The following is a 19394-nucleotide window of genomic DNA, read 5'->3' as shown; positions in this document are numbered from 1 at the left end:
AGCGTTATTTGCATGTAATATGCTAGTTTATGGTACGCCAGGAAGCTTCCCTTTATCCCCACCACATTTGCATCGTTTAAATCAGGGTTTTTCAAATTCGGCTGCTTTAAGATGGGCGGGAATTCAACTCCCAGAATCCCCTAGCATAGCATGGCTGGAATTCAACTCCCAGAATCCCCCAGCATAGCATGGCTGATTGGGAGATTCTGGGGGTTGAAGTCCCTCCCCATCTTAAAGCGGTCAACTTTGAAAAAAAAAACGCTAATTTGAAGCCACAGTACGCTGGTCTTCCCAGTAGCGGGATTCCCTCACCCCACCCCAAAAAAACTTCCCAGGGATTTAAGAAGTGGAAGCTGATCGAAAATGGCATTTTAAACAAAAAGAAAGAAAAAGCAAAATGTGCATGTGTAACAGGCAGCAGTGGTTTTGCACACAACGCAGAGCTGTGTTTCTTTTCCAAAGTTTTGTGGTGAGCAGAGTGTGTAAAGACCGGGGGGGGGGGGGGGGGGGGAGGAAGAGGGCAAAAGAAAGGGGATTATCTGCTCTCTGGCTTTCTTGGGGTGTCCTGCTCCCCTTCTGGCCCTTCCGTCCTTCTGGAAGGGGGAATGGGGAGAGGAAAAACACTTCCAGGCTCCAAGCTCCCATCGACGCAAGGATCTCCAACCTTGAGCCAGTTTAGGATTTGTGGACTTCAACTCCCAGAAGTCCACGAGTCTTAAAAGTGTCGACGGTTGGAGACCCCTGCATAGAAAGCAGGCAGACCCCCAATTCTTAGGTCCCTCCTGTCCTTTTTTTTTGGGGGGGGGGGGGAACTGGTATATAGATAGATTTAAATAAGATAACCAACAATATTACACGTATCTCTTACAAAAAGAACCTGTATGGTAAAATGTATATAATTATTTTATATATATATATATATATAATCATATATATATACAAGCACACTCACACACACATATATCTGTATCTATATGCATATGTCTCTCAAATATTTCCAAGTGGCCCTTAAATTGACATCCAATATGGATTACCTACCATGACTATGGTATCAACAGCTTTTAATTCTGATTTAAGCTTTTTCAGCGCCTGATTGCAAGGGAAATGGACACCAACCTGGGGGTGGGGTGGGGGAGATGCTTTCCCCCCACAGAAGCGACTCCCCGTTCTCCAAAAATCAACAAAAATGACCACATCTGGAGGTCAAGAGGACTCTTTCCCTTAGAGGTGTTTCCCCCTGTCAGAGGGTTAGTCCAACTATCCTCTCGTCCTGCGCAACGGCCTTGCCGTCTGATCAGCCATTGGCTTCCCCTTCAACGGGGCACCCACACGTGACAGGGGTGGCCGAGGGGTTTGCAGCTGCTAGGAAGAAAGTGCAGAGAGGTTGGTCAGTGGACAGCGTGAGAGGGCGTGACCACAGCAGGGGGGTGGGGGAAACCTGGTGCAACTCTCTTAGGGATAAACCCACCTGCAGCTTTTGCCAACTCAAGGCCACCACAATGGTGTTAACAGATGCTGTGGTGGGAGCTCCCTTGGATGCACTCAGTGGGTCTACAGTTGCCAGAGCACCTCCCATCACATTATTCCTGTCCGTTATTGCTTGACCACCTCCTAAAACTACGGGCGAGGGGAAGACTTCTCAGTCACGAGGAAGCATCACACAGAAACGGAGGACCCTCTTCTGGAGCTGACCAAGGGTTGCCCACCCAACACCAGAAATAAGGAGAGCCTCAACTTGGTGTAGCAAAGGGAGGCCCAAGCTAGAGCCGGGAGCTGCGGGGCAATCAGCCAATCCAGGAAGAGCACCATTATAATTTAGGATGGACGGGGCAGTTTCCTTCATGAAGAGCCCTTGTCTTCCTCAGAGGTAGCAGCTTTCAACCAGGAGCTAGGAACATCATGGCCACTGTTGACTAGGGGACAAGGAGAGCTGTAGCGAGACGTGTTTGGGGGACACCAGGCCAGGGAAGGCACCTCTAAACATTTATCCCCTCTTTGTGGGGCCCAGTTAACTCGCCCCTCGTTTTCCAGAGTTCAGCTTCCAGGTGGCCCCAGAGGGAGAGGAGAGGATCTGACGTTTCCGACATTCTTATGCCCACTGGCATTTATTCTCTGAAACTCAAGACAGTGCAATCTAACCCCTTCCTCTGCTTTGAAGGGTTCGGGAAGCTTGCAGAGACCCCCCAGGGGGTTCCAAAGGACGTTTTCAAGAGAAAAAATAACAAAAAGCCAACTTAATTCGTTTTCTTCCTCAAACTTTTTGTGAGGGAGTCCAAAGCAGCAAGGATGAACACCAGGCGTTAACTGGTCTTCGAGAGGGGTAGGGGGAGGCCGGAGGGGGACACCCCCCCCCTTGCGAGTTAATCTGAAGCCAACAAAACGGACACACAGCCCATTAGCTTTGCTCGTTCTTCCTGATCTGGCAGTCAAAATTAGCCCCCTTCCTCGTCACTAAACTACCGAATGGCACAGAAGAGCATTAAGTGCCAAGAAGTCTTCCTGTGCTCTCCATGCACCCAACTACCACCAGTATTATATTCACAGTGTTAGTAACTCTGCGCCTACCACCAACCCCTACGCCGAGGTTATAGGCCAGCTACTCTTCCTTATTTGCTTTCAATTAATGGACGCACCCACAGGAGAGAGGTTACAATCTACCGGTATTAACTGCGAGGGAACGTAAGTGGGGGTTTTAAGACACCCCGAGAAAACACCACGGGAACTAGTAGCATTTGGGGAAGCAAGGTCTTCTGTTCAAATCCAGCCCCAAAAGAGGGGGACACGTTTGACAAGGCGGGGGATGCAAATATGTAAGACGGCTGGGCAACAAGGATCAGCCCTGGATCGCCAGAGGATGTGGGTGAGGCAGAAAACCACGTCAATGTTGCCTCCCCAGTAGAAAATTGGAAATTTCTCTCTGGTGGGTTGACTTCAGCCAAGCAGAAAGGGTGGGGTGCGGGGGAGATTTCATTACCGACCCATCTCATCTTTCTCTGAGGCTTCCGTTCTCACATTGAACCTTTCTTTCCGCTAAAAACCTTACAAAACGGCGCAAAAGGACTTTGAAAGGGCAACTTACTCGTCCCGCAACTCCAAGTTCCCCAGCCTTCTTCCCTCACTGACACCCCAACTCTAACCATCCTTCATTCCTCTGCCTTTTCCGTAAATCCACGCACCTGCTTTTTTCCTCTCTTCTCTGCTCTCCATACCAACACTCTTTTCTCAAGTGTGAGCAAACTCAGTTCACCTGCCCTTCTCATTCTTTGCACACATACAGACAGTAGCCTACATCCCTCCTTCGCGCTCTGATTTTCTCCGTTTCTCAGAGCCACAAGACCCACGTCCCAATTTAACTTGTCTCCAACGCCCCCCCACCCCCGGAAGCACCACTTTTTAAACCTTCCCGTGTCCCTCTGCATAATTCATTATCTTCGAGCGTGCAGAGCGTTCTCTTAAGGAGCCCAATCCCCTGTAGAGGTTTAGACCTAATTCTTTCTGCTTTTCGCTGGGCTTTTCACTTTTGACAACTCTTGATGTTAAAGAGCCCCAAAATAAGGGGGCTGGAGCAGCAGAAATATTATGGATAAGGCTGTGGGTTGAATTCGTATATCTTTTTGACCCTTCCTTGTCCAAAAACCTCCCCCCCTCAAAACCCTTCCACTTTTTTTCCCCGGCATGTCTTTGATTTTACAAAGCTTTCATGTTTCTAAGATGCTGATTCGAAGGCATCATTTTATAGCACTAGCCTTTTCCATAAGTTCTGGTAAATTATCTCTTTTTTTCCCTCACAACCTAGCCAACAAATCCATCCCCACGCTGCCTGCTCTCCGTATATTTCCCATTTCCCCACCCCTGTGATACTGTAGAACCTGGACGATGACGCAGACCAAGATGCATTGTTTGGAAGCCACACCAGAACATCAAAAAGGAGACCCTCTTCACAGGCACGTCATGGGAAGCAGCTTCAGTGACGCGGACGCTGCTCCGTGTGGCTGGGCCCCCTGACCAAAAGGACCTCCAGCGGGGGACGGAGCAGCGCCAGGGAACCAGGCGACGAGGTGGACATTCACACACCGAGGCTTTCTGCGTTTGTAGAGAAAAGACCCGGGGGGGGCTATGAAAATTTGGATGCAGTCACTGTTCCAGAACCTTCATCCCCCGCAACCTATAAAGAACGGGGGCTGCTATTTCCTCCTCTTTTTCCTAACTGGAGGAAGAGAGATTGTTTTTTTCCTATGGCCCGTTGATTCTACCATGTTTTCCGTTTGAAATTTTTGCACCGAGCACAGGTTCCTTCGATACCTCGTGTCGGTTGGGACTTAAAAGGAGGCCACAAGGAAGAGCTGTGCAAGACGCCTCCTTCGGATTCCTCGAGCTGGATACGCAATTTCAATTTCAGCCCCCGGAAAGGGCTTCCTTGAACGAGAGCTAAAGCAGCCGGTTGGATTGCCCTTCGGAAGAGTCTGCCGCTACGTGGCTGGATGGCTCCCTTGTTTTGGGGGGTGGAAAGACGGAGGTCCGGCTCGAGAGCGAAAGAGGGCTCTGCAAAGTCCTCCCTTCTAGCCGGGCAGCGGGTTCTCTCCCCTCCTCAGACATTAGGACGCTGCCGAAAACGGCACGGAGCTGGAGGAGATTTCGGCGGACTTGACGATGGTGATGACGCTGGTGGCAGCCACTTTGGTAGGGGTGATGGGGCCGCGGGCCACGGTGCGGGCGAAGGTCTGCAGGGCTTCGTACTTGGAGCGCAAGGCGTCCAGCTCCAGTTTCATGCTGCTGTTCTCCCGCGCCAGCTTCTCCACCTCCTGCTGGAGCTCCACCCGCTGCCTCTCCAGTTCCTCCTTCTGGGTCACCCGCTTGATCCGGCAGCTGGCCGCGTAGCCCCGGTTCTTGAGTGTCCGCCGCCGTTGCTTCAAGCGAATCACCTCCTCTTTGGTGAGACCTCGCAAGTGTTGGTTCAACTCCCGCACGGACATCGACACGAGTTCATCGTCGCTCAGCACCGGGGCGTTTTCTCCTGACTCCTCCTTGACCTAAAGGACACCAACAGGACAAAGCTCGTGATTATGTCACGCTGGGTCAGAGGTCTCCAATCTTGGTCACTTTAAGACTTGTAGACTTCAACTCCCAAAATTCACATGCTGGCTGAGGAATTCTGGGAGTTGAAGTCTTAAAGTGGTCAAGGTTTGAAGTGTTCTGACCGAGGCTTCAAAAACTCCTGGTCCCGACAAAAACCCATTTTATTAATTGACTGTGAATTCTGCTCCTTCACCTCCAGCAAAGTCTTTCAAGGGAGGATTTACAGTCACAGACCTTATCTGGCTTGGAGAGCTGCCAGGCTGATATCTGCAGAACTTGGCCAGGAGCCTCGGAGAGTCACGAACCAACTAATCGTCCAAGGATTAGTTAATCCTTAATTAATTAGGGAACTAATTGTCTCCTGCAAACTCCACTCCCCTTTCGCTCCCCTTTTATTTCCTCTGGGAGGGGCAATTCACCGTCCATCTGTGGCCTTACTCCCAAGTCACACCCTGTTCTTTAGCTGCTCCCTTCGTCTGGCAACTCTGTGCATGCGCACACTGGGAACAGGCTCCAGCTGTTCTTCTGCCCCACTGACATCTGACTCTGAAGGCAGCTGATAACTGTCAGACGGCCCTGGCCCTTTCTCTGCCTCCGACACAGAGCCCTCAACAGATCCTTCCCCAGACTCCAGGACTGGCCCAGGTTCCTCCCCAACTTCCTCCCGGTCTCTTCAAACTCCCAATTGTTCAAAATCCTGCCCGCTGTCAAGACCCAACATCAGGAAGGAATCCAGCTATTTTTTTTAGGATTTTTTTTTTAGGATTTTATTGGAAATTTATTTTTTAGTATTTTGAGGACGAATCGAAAAGAAACAAAAGCCAAACTTACATTTTTATGTCCATGAGATGCAGTGTCTGTCTTTGACTTAAAACTACTATTTTGTGCCTGCAATTCCCATCTTAGCCTCCGTTCGGAGTATCCTCCTCACTTATAAAAATGTTGCTCAATGTTACAGTTATGATAATTTTGAAGAAATTAATGTTATTCTGTAACTGACTTGCTTCTGTAATTAGCACCAGTAGCCAACTGTCAACCCTCTGACAGACCACACAGGAAACATGACCCCATGAGCTAATTTTACTTTATTGGAGGGCTGCATTAACAGAATCTTGAAAATATGAAAGTACGAATCTCCCGCCATCTTTTTTTCAGCCTGAAAAGTTAGGAAGATTCTTTTGTGAGTCTCTTTCTCTGCCCGTTATGCAGCTCTGGGCTCTACGCTCTCTTATCCAATCATTTTTGTAGATAGCATCAATTCTCCTTTCCTGGGTCCCTGTTCTGACCCAGGCTTCCCGAGACCATGAAGCAGGCTCCTTGTCCCGACAAAAAAAAAAAAAACTTTTATTAATTGACTGTGAATTCTGCTCATTCGCATCCAGCAAAGTCTTTCGAGGGAGGATTTACGGTCACAGACCTTATCTGGCTTGAAGAGCTGACAGGCTGATCTCTGCAAAATTTGGCAAGAAGCTTCAGAGAGTCACAAACCAATTAAGCGAACTAATTGTCTCCTGCAAACTCCACTCCCCTTTCGCTCCTCTTTTATTCCCTCTGGGAGGGGCCATTCACCGTCCACCTGTGGCCTTACTCCCAAGTCGACCCCTGTTCTTTAGCTGTTCCCTTTGTCTGGCAACTCTGCGCATGCGCACACTGGGAACAGGCTCCAGCTGTTCTTCTGCCTCACTGATGTCTGACTCTGAAGGCAGCTGATAACTGGCATACGGCTCTGACCCCCTCTCTGCCTCCGACGCAGAGCCCTCATCCAAGCCTTCCCCAGACTCCAGGACTGGCCCATCTTCCTTCCCAACCTCCTCACTGTCTGAATCTGCTGACAGCTCCACTGGCTGCTGGCGGGCCACAACAATTCCCAAGATAATTCCCACATAACATTACAGTGCCCCAACTCTCTGATGAGGAATTTGTGTTTAAAATATTTGTATAACCAAACCAGAGTTACAGAAATCTTGATTTTATTAAAAGTAAAGAAAAAAGCCACCCTCATATTTTACTTTTGGGGCACAGACCGGTTTTTGGAAAAGGGGTGGAGAAGGGCAGTGGGGACAGAAGAGTTGGCATCTTGGACAGTTCACTGAAGATGCCACTTAAAAAAAAAATCCAATTTAAGCCTTACCTTAAATGTTTTGTTTGGTTTTGGATTAGTCGTCATAACCTGGATACAGTCACCTGGACAGAATTGTTCAGAAATTGCAACTGGAAGGAAAAAAGGATGGGGAGAAAGAGAGAGAAAAACAACTTCAGAGAAAAGGACGATGCATTTTGATCCAGTCAGAGACAGGTACCTATCCTGGCAACGCTATAGCAATAGCAACAGCAATAGCAGTTAGACTTATATACCGCTTCATAGGGCTTTCAGCCCTCTCTAAGCGGTTTACAGAGTCAGCATATCGCCCCCACAGTCTGGGTCCTCATTTTACCCACCTCGGAAGGATGGAAGGCTGAGTCAACCTTGAGCCGGTGAGATTTGAACCGCTGAACTGCAGATAACAGTCAGCTGAAGTGGCCTGCAGTACTGCACCCTAACCACTGCGCCACCTCGGCTCTTTCACGCCATGTTTCTTAGAAGTTGCTTTTTTTAAAAATCTGCCTTCTTAACTTTACCTCCCACCCCACTCAATCCACCCCCCAATGTCTCAGGATCCCTGGACTTCCATAGGAACGTTCCCACCAATAGTCCTCAACTTACGACCACAGCGGAGCCCCAGATTTAGGTTGCCAAGTGAGTTGTGCCCCGTTTATGACTTTTCTTGCCACTGTCGTTTAGCGAATCACTGCAGTTGTGACGTTAGTCACCCGGTTGTTAAGTGAATCTGGCTTTCCCTATCGACTTTGTCCGAAGGTCGCAAAAGGGGGGATCGCGTGACTCCCGGGACACTGCGACCGTCGCAAATGTGAATCGTTTGCCAAGGGTCTGAATTGCGATCACGGGTGGGGATGCGGCCATGGTCGCGGGTGTGAAAAACAGTCGCGTGTCACTTTTTCCAGCAACACTGTGACTTTAAGCAGTCACTAAACAAGACGCAAACAAGCAAGAGACTTTGTCAAGCAACTCGTGAAAAGGACAGCATTCTTTTCTTCTTCTTCTCCTCCTCTTCTTCTTCTTTTCAAAAGCAGCTTCTATGAGAATAACGCTTCTTCCCGGTCTCCGTTATCTCCAACCTGGGGCGCCGTAACGAAAGGAGGGAAAGAAAAGAGGGACGGCGGCAGCAGGAGTCGAATGAAGATTCCTGCCGAGCCTTCCTCATCCCCTCTGGAAGGATTCGGACGGGCTTTTCCCCCGACTTTTCGCACCGCAAGACTAGACTTTCCACCCTGTTGAATCCTCAGCTGACTCCCCAGCGTTAACGGCACATTTCAACCACCAGCCACCCAGAAAGGCGGTTTTCCTCATTTGTGGCTTTGGAAACAGATGGCCGTTTGAATCTTGATCCCTCGCCAGACCCGAGTTTTCAAGCGACGGAATGTCTGGATCCAGAAGAATTCGGTCCCATCCAGAGATTCTGCTCCGAAAGCCCCCCACCCACCCCAAAGCCCGTTTCCCTTTTTTCCAAGCCTCCCAAGCGAGCCCCGAGTTTTGCTCTCGGTGCTTTTCCTCCGAAGCGGGAGAACGCCACCTCCAAAATCCGACCCTCATCCCATGCCCCCCCCCGGGGGTCATCGTTAAAAACAACAAAAGCAAACAATCCACCTGGAGATCGTCCCTCTTCCTGGCTCCTCAAAGACAGGAAAGTCCCCAACCTCTTCCCAGCCCCACCTGTTAAGCTGCTCCCCAGTCTGAATCGACAGACGAGAAGGGCGAGGATGAAGTGGGGAGGGGGGGGGTGTCTCATGAGCAGAGGAAAACAAGGCACCGCTCTCCTTTACTGGGAGCCCCCTCTGGTCTCCCAGCACAGGGGAGAAGCGAACCCAGCGGCCGATGCCCCTCCGCGCTCTCTCCGGCTGCCCTTCACTCTCACCTCAGGCACTCTCAACTACTTCTGAGACCGACTGTCTAGACTTCAGCGCAGAACCTCCTTTACCTGCATCGCATCGCACGGAGGAGGAGGAGGAGGAGGAAGAGAAGGATGACAGCCTCGGAGCAGCTTCAGAAAGCCGTCTACCTACCACCGATGGAGAGGGCAATGCAGCTGTGACATCACTGTGGCTTCCTTCTCCCCCGCCAGCTTAGGCCACACCAGCCGGGCTCCAACATGAAAATCTGACGTGCCGAAGAAGCACGGGGCTCGGGGAGGCTGTAGGGCCGGGCATGGGAGACCGTCGGACCGGAGGGTCTTCCCTCCCCTGGCCGCCACCCGTCCGTCCGTCCGAGAAGCAAGCAAGGCTGGGATGGTGGCCGTGGGGACCCTGGTCCTCCATGCGCCGTCTACAGAATGTCACACGGTTCTAATCGTTTAAACCCCCCCCCAATTAAAAAAAGAGAGAGAGAGGAGAAGACGACATCTAGCCAAAGCATCCCAAGCATGATTTCCTTCCGATAGTTGCTATGGTGACCTTGGGAAAGTAGCCAACCCTGAGATGGTAACCATGGAAACAAGAGAAGCCCAAAAGCAAATCATGACGGGGTCATCTCTGTGCAAAGGCATCGGAGGGGGAGAGAGAGAGAGAGAGAGACAGAGGCAGTCAACAGATCCAGGCATGTCAGGACGCATGGGGCAGAAAGAGAAGGGAGGGGGGGGAGCGGGAGAGAAAGAGGGGAGGGAGAGGATGGATGGAAAAGTATTTGGGGGGGGGGTTGTTGTTGTTAGTTGGCTGGCTCAGCCCGAGCGGCTCCTGGCTTGACTTGTGCCAATCACCACCGTTCCCCATCCTCATCCTCAAAGGATTGGCGCAAAACTGGAAGTCCGTGGCTCTTGCCTTGGGAGGCGGAGGGGCCGAGCCAAGTTTCCTAACAGGCACTGGACATCCCCTCGGCCAGCCCTTCCTCCTCGGCCCCTCACAGCTGCCCCACTGAAGACCACGCCTCTGCAACACCCACAACACTCCCCCCCCCCCGTTTGTTTTTATTAAAGAAACAGAGAAGCCATCAGCCCATCCGAGAAGGGAAGGTGCTTCCTTTGGAGAACTTGCCTCCTTCTGCTTACCAAGCCCAAGGAAACCGGTCCCCACGCGTCCCCGTCCCCCCCCAAACCAAAGGAAAGAATCTCAGGGCAGCATCCTAAGATCTCGTGCCTTGTTCAACTTCCAGAGTTGAACTTGTGCAGAAAAAGAACTAGCAGAAGGCTCTTTTTCCCCCTCTTCCAGGTTCTTAACTGAGGATTGGAGCAGGCAGGAAGAGCTTGACAATGCAGCAGGAACCCTGTGAGAAGAGAGAGAGAGAAGGAAGGCGAAGCAGGAGGAGAAGAGAAGTGTGTTTGGGTTTTTATTTTTGTTCCCCGAAAACGGTCAGGATTGATCCATGGCTCCCTGGAGCTGCTCGACGCTTCCTGGAATGCAAACAGCCTGAACTTCACACGTGGAAGGAGCACAGCTCGACTGACAGGGTGTCATTCAGGGCAAGCACAGCCGGGAGGTGGCCAGGGGGCGGGGAGGAAGGTGGCCATGCCATGTTTGGCTTCCTGCAAAGGAGCCAAGGGCCCAGGGGCCAGCGGCTCCAGGTGCAAAAGTTCCAAAGCAGCCACGCGATGGGGAAAGGCGGCGAAGCAAAGCAGAGGAGGAGGAGGAAGAGGGGAGTGTCAAGAGGAGGATTACCTTGGACTTGCAAATCTTTTCCCAAGCTCTTGTTCATTCCTTTACAGCTGTCCTCTCCTGCCCTCATGTTTGGAAGCAGTTGTGGGGCGTCCCGGGAGCCCGCTCAAGGTTGGAACCCCTCCTTGGAGGAAGGGGGCACTGCAGGCAACCGAGGCCGGGGCGCAGGGCAGGGAAGGGGTGGGTGGGCGGGCGGGCGGGGGTCTCTGTGGGAATCCTTTCCGAGAGCAAGGCGAGTGGAGACCGTTCCTCCCTATCCCGGGGAAGGCGCACACACACGCAGCATGGCTTAACAGAGGCATCGCTCCAGTGCCATAGCTATGCAGTGAGTCACCGGCTGTTTACAGAGAGGGGGAACAGCTCGCATTCCCAGAGAGCCAGCAAGACTTCCTTCTCCTCCCCCTGGTCGGCTGGCCCGCCCTGGCCCTCTCCCCTCCCCAACCCCTAGAAGGCAAAAGGAGAGACGCCGCTCCACCTACTTGGCCGTTGCGCCAGGAAAGGGAACTTCAAAAACACGTTGAAAAATAAATAAGCTAAAAGGGGGAGGGGGGAGGGAAATGAAGCAGAATTCGGGCCCCATCCCATCTCTAAGCAAAACAGAACAAAAAGCCTCTTGGTCTTTGACCAGGGAAGTCTTCAAAGGCCTGGCTCTCCCCGCAACACATAACCACCAATCGATAGAAAAAGATGTGCGCCAACACACTCGGCGTCCGTCCGGGAGAAAGATGCCACCAATGCAGAGAGAGTTCCTGTGCTCCCCCCGCCCTTGCACTTGTTCACATTTCTAGAGTCTTCTGACAACGCTCTCCCGCCTGTTGCAATTTTACACCCTGAGGTTGCTGGTTGCTGTCCTACCTGCTAGCAAAATCTACTCAAACTTTGCCCCGAAATAGACATATCTACAGGTGGCATTCAGTATAAGGCCATTTCATTTCTTTTTTTTCCATTTATTTGGGATTTATAGGCCGCCCTTTTCCCTGAGGGGACTCAGGGCGGCTTACATTCATAGGAAAAGGGGGGGTGCAATACAGAGACATAAACAATATGTGAATAAAATAAACAGTAAAAACACAACTTTCATTCAACACTCAACACTCGGGTGGGGCGAATTAGAAACTTATCCCCAGGCCTGACGGGATAGCCAGGTCTTAAGGGCTGTGCGGAACGTCTGGACGGTGGTGAGGGTGCGAATCTCGACGGGGAGGTCGTTCCACAGTCTGAATGAACGCGATTGGCTTCAGGCGAATGCAAAACAAGAAAGCATTAGCATCTCTTGGTATCATTTATTTCTGTGCCACTTCACAAATGTTTCTAGAGTATCCTACAAGGTTCTTGTTCCTGAGCTTCTTTCCTTTAGACCAGTGTTTCTCAACCTTGGCCACTTGAAGATGTCCGGACTTCAACTCCCAGTCCGGACATCTTCAAGTGGCCAAGGTTGAGAAACACTGCTTTAGACTGTTTCCACTTCTTTGCGTCTGATTGTAAGCATCCCACAGAAGCTTTGGGCTCAACCGTTGTGGTCGTAAGCCAAGAACTATCTCTATAAAGGGGAGGAGGGCAATTCAAAGAGCAGATGACTCCCAGAGGGTGAAAGTGGCAGCGTGTGGAGGACTCATCCGGACGGCCGTCGTCCTCCCCGTGATCAGAGCCAGCTGGGGAAGAAACCCACCACAGACGGACAGTCAGGGGGCCACCAGACTGAAAGGGACTTTTGGCCAACTGAAAATTCAAGAACGCATGACAAATACCCTTGACCGGTGCTAAAAGTTGATAGGGGTCGCTGCCAGCGTCCTGGGTATCAACCAAGTTCCTTCTTAAAATGTACGATGTTCCGAGTAACACAGTTTTTTGAAGTTCCGCTGGTGTTATTGCAGGAAGCTGCAATTTCTTGATGTGTTTTATGAAATTCTTGGACATGGTACCAAGTGTCCCCAAGAAAATGGGTATCACTGTTTTTATGATGATATATTTATTCATTAAACATGAAACTTAGTCAACTTAACATTTAAAAATGTATCACAAATATCATTGACTGGCGCTGATGGTTGATACGGGTTGCTGCCAGCATCATAGGTATCAAACAAATTATTATTATTATGCCTTATTCATTAAACATGAAACTCAGCCAACTGAACGTTCAAAAATGCATCACAAATACCATTGACTGGCGCTAATGGTTGACACGGATTGCTGCCAGCGTCCTAGGTATCAACAAAGTTCCTTCTTAAAATGTTCTGAGTAGCGCAGTTTTTTGCAGTTCCGCTGGTGTTATTGCAGGAAGCTGCAATTTCCTGATGTGTTTTATAAACTTCTTGGACATGATACCAAGTGCCCTGATGACAAAGGGTATCAGTGTTACATGTTTCATCCATAACAGTGTAGTTTCAATGGCCAGGTGGTGGTATTTCATGATTTTTTTTTCCCCAGTTCTTTTTCTTCAACTCTGGCATCTCCTGGTACAGCGATATCAATGAACTGTACGTTTCAGCCCTCGACAACCATGATATCTGGCGTGTTGTATTGTTGTTATTCCTGAGCTCCCCTTTTCTCTGTTCAGGCTCTCTCCAAAGCACAAAACAGGGTTAATTATAATTTGCGCAAAGCCCTGCTGATACCGCCAGCTGCCGCTGGGTAACATCCGGTCCGCCGTGTTTAGGAAGTGACTGCAAGGAGGACGATTTCTCGGGCGTTGGAGACACGAAGGGGGGAAAAAAACCCACACATAGCGAGCTGTGGCTTTCATCAGTGCCGAGGCAGAAAAGGTAAATGAATTCAATATTGCATCCCAGCAGGCTGGCTGGGGGAAAGTGAGTCGTTTGAAGGGGACTGCTTAAAAATTTGTTTTTTTCGTGTCCCAAACTTCCCATCTTGAGAGGTTGTGAAATGCCCGATAGTTCTATCTTCTTCTGGGCCCCCCCATTTATGATGATTAGGCAGCAAAAACACAGCCTTCCTCTCTGGCATCTACTGCTTGTCCCTGCCATAGAGAAGTTTGCTCGGTGGGCGGATTACATATTCACACAGTCTTAGCTTTGCAAGGAGAGACAGAGGAGGAGGGAGAAGGGAAAAACAGAACTGAAACAATCTCATCTTTGGAAGCGATTCATCTCTTGCAAGTTGGGGAATTCCTCCCTCTCCTGGTGCCTTATCACTCAGCATTTATGGCATTGTTATTTTTATGCACCGCGTGGTTTAGTTCTCCCCCCCCTCCCCTCCAAATTATGCTGCAGATGCACGGTCTCAATTCCTTACAGAGAGCAACTCCCTCCGGATTGCTGCAGGTTTTCCATGGGAAGCCACTTAACCACCGGGATACTAAATTAACTGCCATGATTCACTTAACAACCGTGGCAAGAAAAGTCGTAGTATAGGGCAAAGCTCACTTGACGGATGTCTCATTCAGCAACATCAATCTCGGTCTCAATTGTGTCCCTACGTTGAGGACCTCCTGTACTTTATTTACATTCAATCTGGCGAAGGTAGAAGGGGAGCCTTTGGCTTAATTGGCCCCTAAGATGGTTACCAAGAACTAACCAGGTTTGCATAAAGACCAAAGAAGCAGGCAAGGTTCTCTTTGAGCAAACTAGACACTGATGGGTCTCATATGGGGGGCCACTAAGATGTCCACCGCTAGTCCAGTCTAACCAGTGAGCCAATCTCCCAGACTGGTGAAGCCCCTTTTCATCATTAATCATGAAATCAAGACCTTGTGAGAACTTGGATAGCCTCATAGGTGGCCACACGGAAGGCGAGAATTAAGCTTCGGTTCCTCCTTTAGAATTCAGAGTTGAGCTGTTTTGCGAAAGTACCTCCAGTTGCTAACACTGAGAGTAGGCTGCATTTGAAGAACAGGAAAGTCCCTGTTATTTTTGCAACCGGCCACCCCCATTTTAGCATCCAGTTCAAGCAACGCCCCCCCCCTGCCCCCCCAATACCTGCTGCATGTCTTCTCCGAATGCCCGATGCCTGCTGATGCATGCTGGTAGGGAGCATGGAGGTAGAATGCACTGAATGGTTTCTTGGAGCAGTTAAGACAGAGCCGTGCATGCACGCTCCAACCGAAAAGTAAAAATGCGATGACTCAAGAAGCATCTCCTACCTCGCATAGGATGCTCTGGTGATTCATTCGACGCGTGTAAAATTCCCTTCGGAGGACAACCCCCCTCAAACTTTCCAAATCAACTCCTAATCATTCAAATCTGGCCAGCCAGTTACGCACACTAGGAAACAACCCATTTAAGAACTTCTAGAATAGATCTCTCTACGTCTCTCTAGAGGTCGACCTTTCTTAGCTCAGCAGGCCACTGGTCACACAGCCTTTGCACAGTTGCAACCATCACAGCCTTATGCAATCTGCCCTCCCCCCCCCCACACATTGGGAAGGGGAGGACCAACTTCCCACAACTTCTCAGGAATGGTGGGATTCTGGGAACTATTACAGGTAGCCCTTGGCTTACAACAGTCTATACCTGCGAGACCGCCTACTGCCGCATACCTCCCAACGGCCGGTGAGATCGCACAGGGTGGGCCTCCTTCAGGTGCCGTCAGCCAGGCATTGTCGGCTGGCGCTCCCCGGAGGAGGTCCTTCTCTGTGGCTGCTCTGACCCTATGGAATGAACTATTCCCAGAGATCTGGACCTTACCCACTCTCATGGCCTTCCGAAAAGCTGTTAAAACCTGGCTATTCCGGCAGGCCTGGGGCCGTTGACCTCATTACTGAGGTCCAGCCCCGATCAGATTGGGTGCATGGTGATGTTTTAAATTTTGTTTTAATTTTTTTACTAATTACTTTCTTTTCGTCTGCAAGACGCCCAGAGTCCTCTGGGATTGGGCGGCCTATAAATCCATTAAATAATAATAATAATATTTAATGACTGTTCAAAGTGACAACAGCACCCAAAAAGGGGACTTATTCCTATGACTTTTGCAGCATCCCCATGATCATGTGATCAAAATTCAGGTGCTCGACAACTGGCTTGCATTTATGATGGTTGCGGCGTCCTGGGGTCGAGCGATCCCCTTTTGTGACCTCCTGACAAGCCAAGTCAATGGGGAAGTGGGACTCACTTAATGACTGTCACTAACTGAACAACTGCAGGGATTCCCTTAACAACCGTGGCAAGAAAGGTCGGACAATGGAGCAAAATGCACTTAACCACAGAAATTTGAGGCTCAATTATGGTCATACCTCACTATCTTACATGGCACGACAAAACCGCGCTCGACTAAAGCGCGCCCGATTAAACTGCGTCGCTGACGTCATCAACAGGGCGACAACAGCGAGCGCGGAGAAAGAAGGGTGCTTTAAATAGCGCTTTGAAAGCAAGCCGATTCAACTTAAGGTAAGGGTTAGGTTTAGGGTTAGCTTTAGGGTTAGGTTAAGGGTTAGGATTAGGTTTAGGTTAAGGGTTAGGTTTAGGGTTAGGTTAAGAGTTAGGGTTAGGTTAAGGGTTAGGATTAGGTTAAGGGTTAGGTTTAGGGTTAGGTTTGGGGGGGTTAGGTTTAGGTGTTAATTTTAGGTTTAGCGTTTACAGCGTGCTTCTGTCTCCGCGCTGTTGTCGCCCTGCGATGACGCCAGCTACGCGGTTTCGTCGATTGCGCTTTCGTCGAACGCGGTTTTGTGGTGGAACCCTATCTTATAACAACTACCTGCACATACAAATGGAAAGGTTGAAAAATCCCACTGCAACCCCAGCCAGGTGGACCCCCTTCTTTGTGGGAAGGTGGTTATTCTCCCCCCCCCTTTGAAAGTGAAAATAAGATTCATATAACAGCAGTTCCTTAAAATGGTTTCATTGGGTGCTGTTTCTGCAGGACGGAGGTGAGGTCTGAAGCCAGGGGCTTCCCAGGTTTTAACTGATTTTGTCCCCAGGAGAGGGGAAATTCCAGTAGCAACAGATAAGGCCCCCAAAGCATCAATTATGTTTATGGCTCTTAAATGCAGGCCTAGGCTTGCTCTGGAAAATAATACCCGCAGTCTAGATCCATCTGCTACCACGAAAGGAGTTCACAGTTAAAGTGTTTGTTTATGGAGGCATGTGGTATCCTGACACAAAGTGTTATTGGTGTAGAATATCACTGTACAACAAAAACTCAGATCTGGCCAAACCAGCCAGGCGTTTACTGGAGGGGAAATCCTTCTCTCAGCCCAACCAAATTTGCAAGCCGGCTGCATTTCCCTGTGCCTTAATGATGGCTTGCTTGGTGGGCTGGTAAGCCAGGCCACCGATATGTAGGACAGGTTATTACCTCACAAATTAGCAATAGCAATAGCAGTTAGATTTATATACCGCTTCATAGGGCTTTCAGCCCTCTCTAAGCGGTTTACAGAGTCAGCATATCGCCCCCACAGTCTGAGTCCTCTTTTCACCCACCTCGGAAGGATGGAAGGCTGAGTCAACCTTGAGCCGGTGAGATTTGAACCGCTGAACTGCAGATAACAGTCAGCTGAAGTGGCCTGCAGTGCTGCACCCTAACCACTGCGCCACCTCGGCTCATATTGGTGGCTTATTCAATCAATGTCCTGGCTTATAGAGCAAGAGCGGAGTTTATAGTCTTCCCTAAAAACACCCGTTGGCTAAAAGAACAGGGGTTACAGCAGTACAGGTAGTCCTCGACTTACGACCACAAGAGAGCCCAGCCTTTGTGGTGCCAAGTGAAAAATGTGTTAGTTTTGCCCCGTTTAACCACCTTCCTTGCCACATTTGGTGACACGGCCACCGCCATCGATGTGAATCAGTTGTCAAGCATCCAAATGCAAATCGTATGATTATGGGGATGCTGCAAGGGTCACAAGTCTGAAAACGCCCCAGGTCCCCTTTTTCCATGCCGCTGTAACCTCAAATGTCACTAAGTGTCACAAATGTTCACTAGTACCTCAAGGGCTACCTGCAATTAATCGTTAGGGTCTTAAGGATGCAGCTTCCTGCATGTACAACGCCCCGAGACAAAGCAGGGTTGCATGTATATATATATATATAGCCTGTGTCCTAATGGCTAAGAAGTCTGCCTAGCATGTAATATAGCCCAGGTTCAAATCCCAGTAAGGGTATGGCTAGCTGATGAGAGCTAAATAGCTTGAAATAGATCTATACTAGTCTCCCTTTATTTATTTATCAGCACAAATAATAAACCACAAATATAACAAAGGCAACAGTAAAAATATTGGGTTTCTGTTGTGATGGACTCTTGTGACGAGCCAATTGACAGATGATGGAAGCAGTTAGCTTCCTCCCATAATTGGGGCTTACCAGGGGTTGTAAAAATCTAATAGATACCTTTCACCCTGGCTTCGCTGATAACGGATAAGAGCCTGTGGCCTAATGGCTAAGAAGTTTGCCTAGTATGTAATATAGCCCAGGTTCAAATCCCAGTAAGGGAATGGCTAGCTGATGAGAGCTAAATAGCTTGAAATAGATCTATACTAGTCTCCCTTTATTTATTTATCAGCACAAATTTTAAAAAAAACCATATATATATATGTATATATGTGTGTGTGTGTGTGTATATATATATATATGTTCGATTCCCAACTTGGGTATGGCTAGCTGATGAGAGCTAAATAGCTTGAAATAGATCTATACTAGTCTCCCTTTATTTATTTATCAGCATAAATATAGCAAATGTAACAAAAAGGCAACAGTAAAAAATATTGGGTTTCTGTCTGGATGGTCTCTTGTGACGAGCCTAATGACAGAGAGTGGAAGTGTGACCTTCCTCCCATACTTGGGCATACCAGGGGTTGTGACTTTAAGTATATACCTCCCACCCTGGCTGGCTGATAAGGAGTCGTTCTTTGTAGCTCAAATGGTTAACTCCCTGCCTGGGAGGCAATAGAGCACAGGTTCGATTCCCAACTTGGGTATGGCTAGCTGATGAGAGCTAAATAGCTTGAAATAGATCTATACTAGTCTCCCTTTATTTATTTATCAGCATAAATATAGCATATATATATATATATATATGAAATAAATTAAAATAAATAAAGTAAATAAATAAAGCGGCAGCCTCCCGCCCGAGTTCGCTTCCGCCACGTGCGAGACGGGGAAACCGCCCTCTCCGCCCCGCCCACCCTTAGGCCCCGCCCTGGCGCGTCTACGCAAGCGCGCGGCCAAAGAGGCGGCGCCGCTCAGGCCGCTTCTCTTTCCCCTCAGCGGGGAGTGTTCGCTTTCGTTCCTTTCAACCCCCCCCCTCTCCCCTCCACCCAACCCCCGTTTCCTCTCCTCTTCCCGCCGTTACGGCTTTCCCTCCCCCGTCCCCCGCCATCGCCTTACCTGGAGCGCTCAGCCGGCGACCAGCCGTTGCCCGGCGGGGCTTCTGAGGTGACGGGTGGCGGGAAAGCCCCGCCAACGGGCGAGTCAGCGGAGGGGGGGGGGGAGGGCGGGAGGAGTGAGGGGGGAGCTGCGCGCGCCGCCGCCTCCTCCTTTTCCCCCCCCTCCCTTTCGGGTAGCAGCCTTCCCGGGCGCGCGTGTGCGGCGAATGAACGGAGGAGGAGGAACCACAACGGGGGGGGGGGGAGAAGGAAAGGGAGGGGGAGAAAAGAACCAATCGCGAACGCGCGCGCGCGAAGCTCCTCCTCCTCCTCCCCTATCTTTTTTCTTTCTTTCCCGCCCAGC

General features: G+C 49.9%; 2 protein-coding genes across 3 annotated transcripts in view; one reads left to right on the top strand and one right to left on the bottom strand.

Moving 5' to 3' along the window:
* Nucleotides 1-687: 687 nt before the first annotated feature.
* MAFK (MAF bZIP transcription factor K) lies at nt 688-19302 on the bottom strand. 2 transcript variants are annotated; one of them, XM_032230285.1, is made up of 3 exons: nt 19053-19302; nt 7208-7287; nt 688-5030 (listed from the first exon to the last, which is right to left on the bottom strand). In XM_032230285.1, exons 2-3 carry the CDS (start codon nt 7241-7243, stop codon nt 4596-4598), a joined length of 471 nt encoding a protein of 156 aa, XP_032086176.1. In that variant the 5' UTR covers nt 7244-7287; nt 19053-19302; the 3' UTR covers nt 688-4595. The 2 variants fall into 2 exon arrangements, with proteins under 2 accessions (XP_032086176.1, XP_032086175.1); XM_032230284.1 differs by lacking the exon at nt 19053-19302 and adding an exon at nt 10783-11682.
* Nucleotides 13235-19394, top strand: part of LOC116517375 (lysosomal alpha-glucosidase-like) — a 34938-nt gene continuing 28778 nt past the window's right edge. The window contains exon 1 of the mRNA XM_032230279.1: nt 13235-13541. The gene's annotated coding sequence lies outside the window, so the exon portion shown is untranslated. The remainder of the gene's footprint in view (nt 13542-19394) is intronic.

The sequence above is a fragment of the Thamnophis elegans genome, chromosome 14 (assembly GCF_009769535.1).
Source record: "Thamnophis elegans isolate rThaEle1 chromosome 14, rThaEle1.pri, whole genome shotgun sequence".
Lineage (NCBI taxonomy): Eukaryota > Metazoa > Chordata > Lepidosauria > Squamata > Colubridae > Thamnophis > Thamnophis elegans.
Note: the sequence above shows the minus strand (reverse complement) of the source record. Positions and strands in the feature narration are given on the sequence as shown.

Bases quoted from the DNA above. Each gene is read 5' to 3' on its own strand.
- MAFK (XM_032230284.1), bottom strand. From the start codon at position 10,849: ATGAGGGCAGGAGAGGACAGCTGTAAAGGAATGAACAAGAGCTTGGGA. The intron at 7,288-10,782 runs GTAATCCTCCTC...TTTTCCTTCCAG, and splicing joins AAAAGATTTGCAAGTCCAAG to TTGCAATTTCTGAACAATTC. The intron at 5,031-7,207 runs GTAAGGCTTAAA...GGTGTCCTTTAG, and splicing joins AACCAAACAAAACATTTAAG to GTCAAGGAGGAGTCAGGAGA.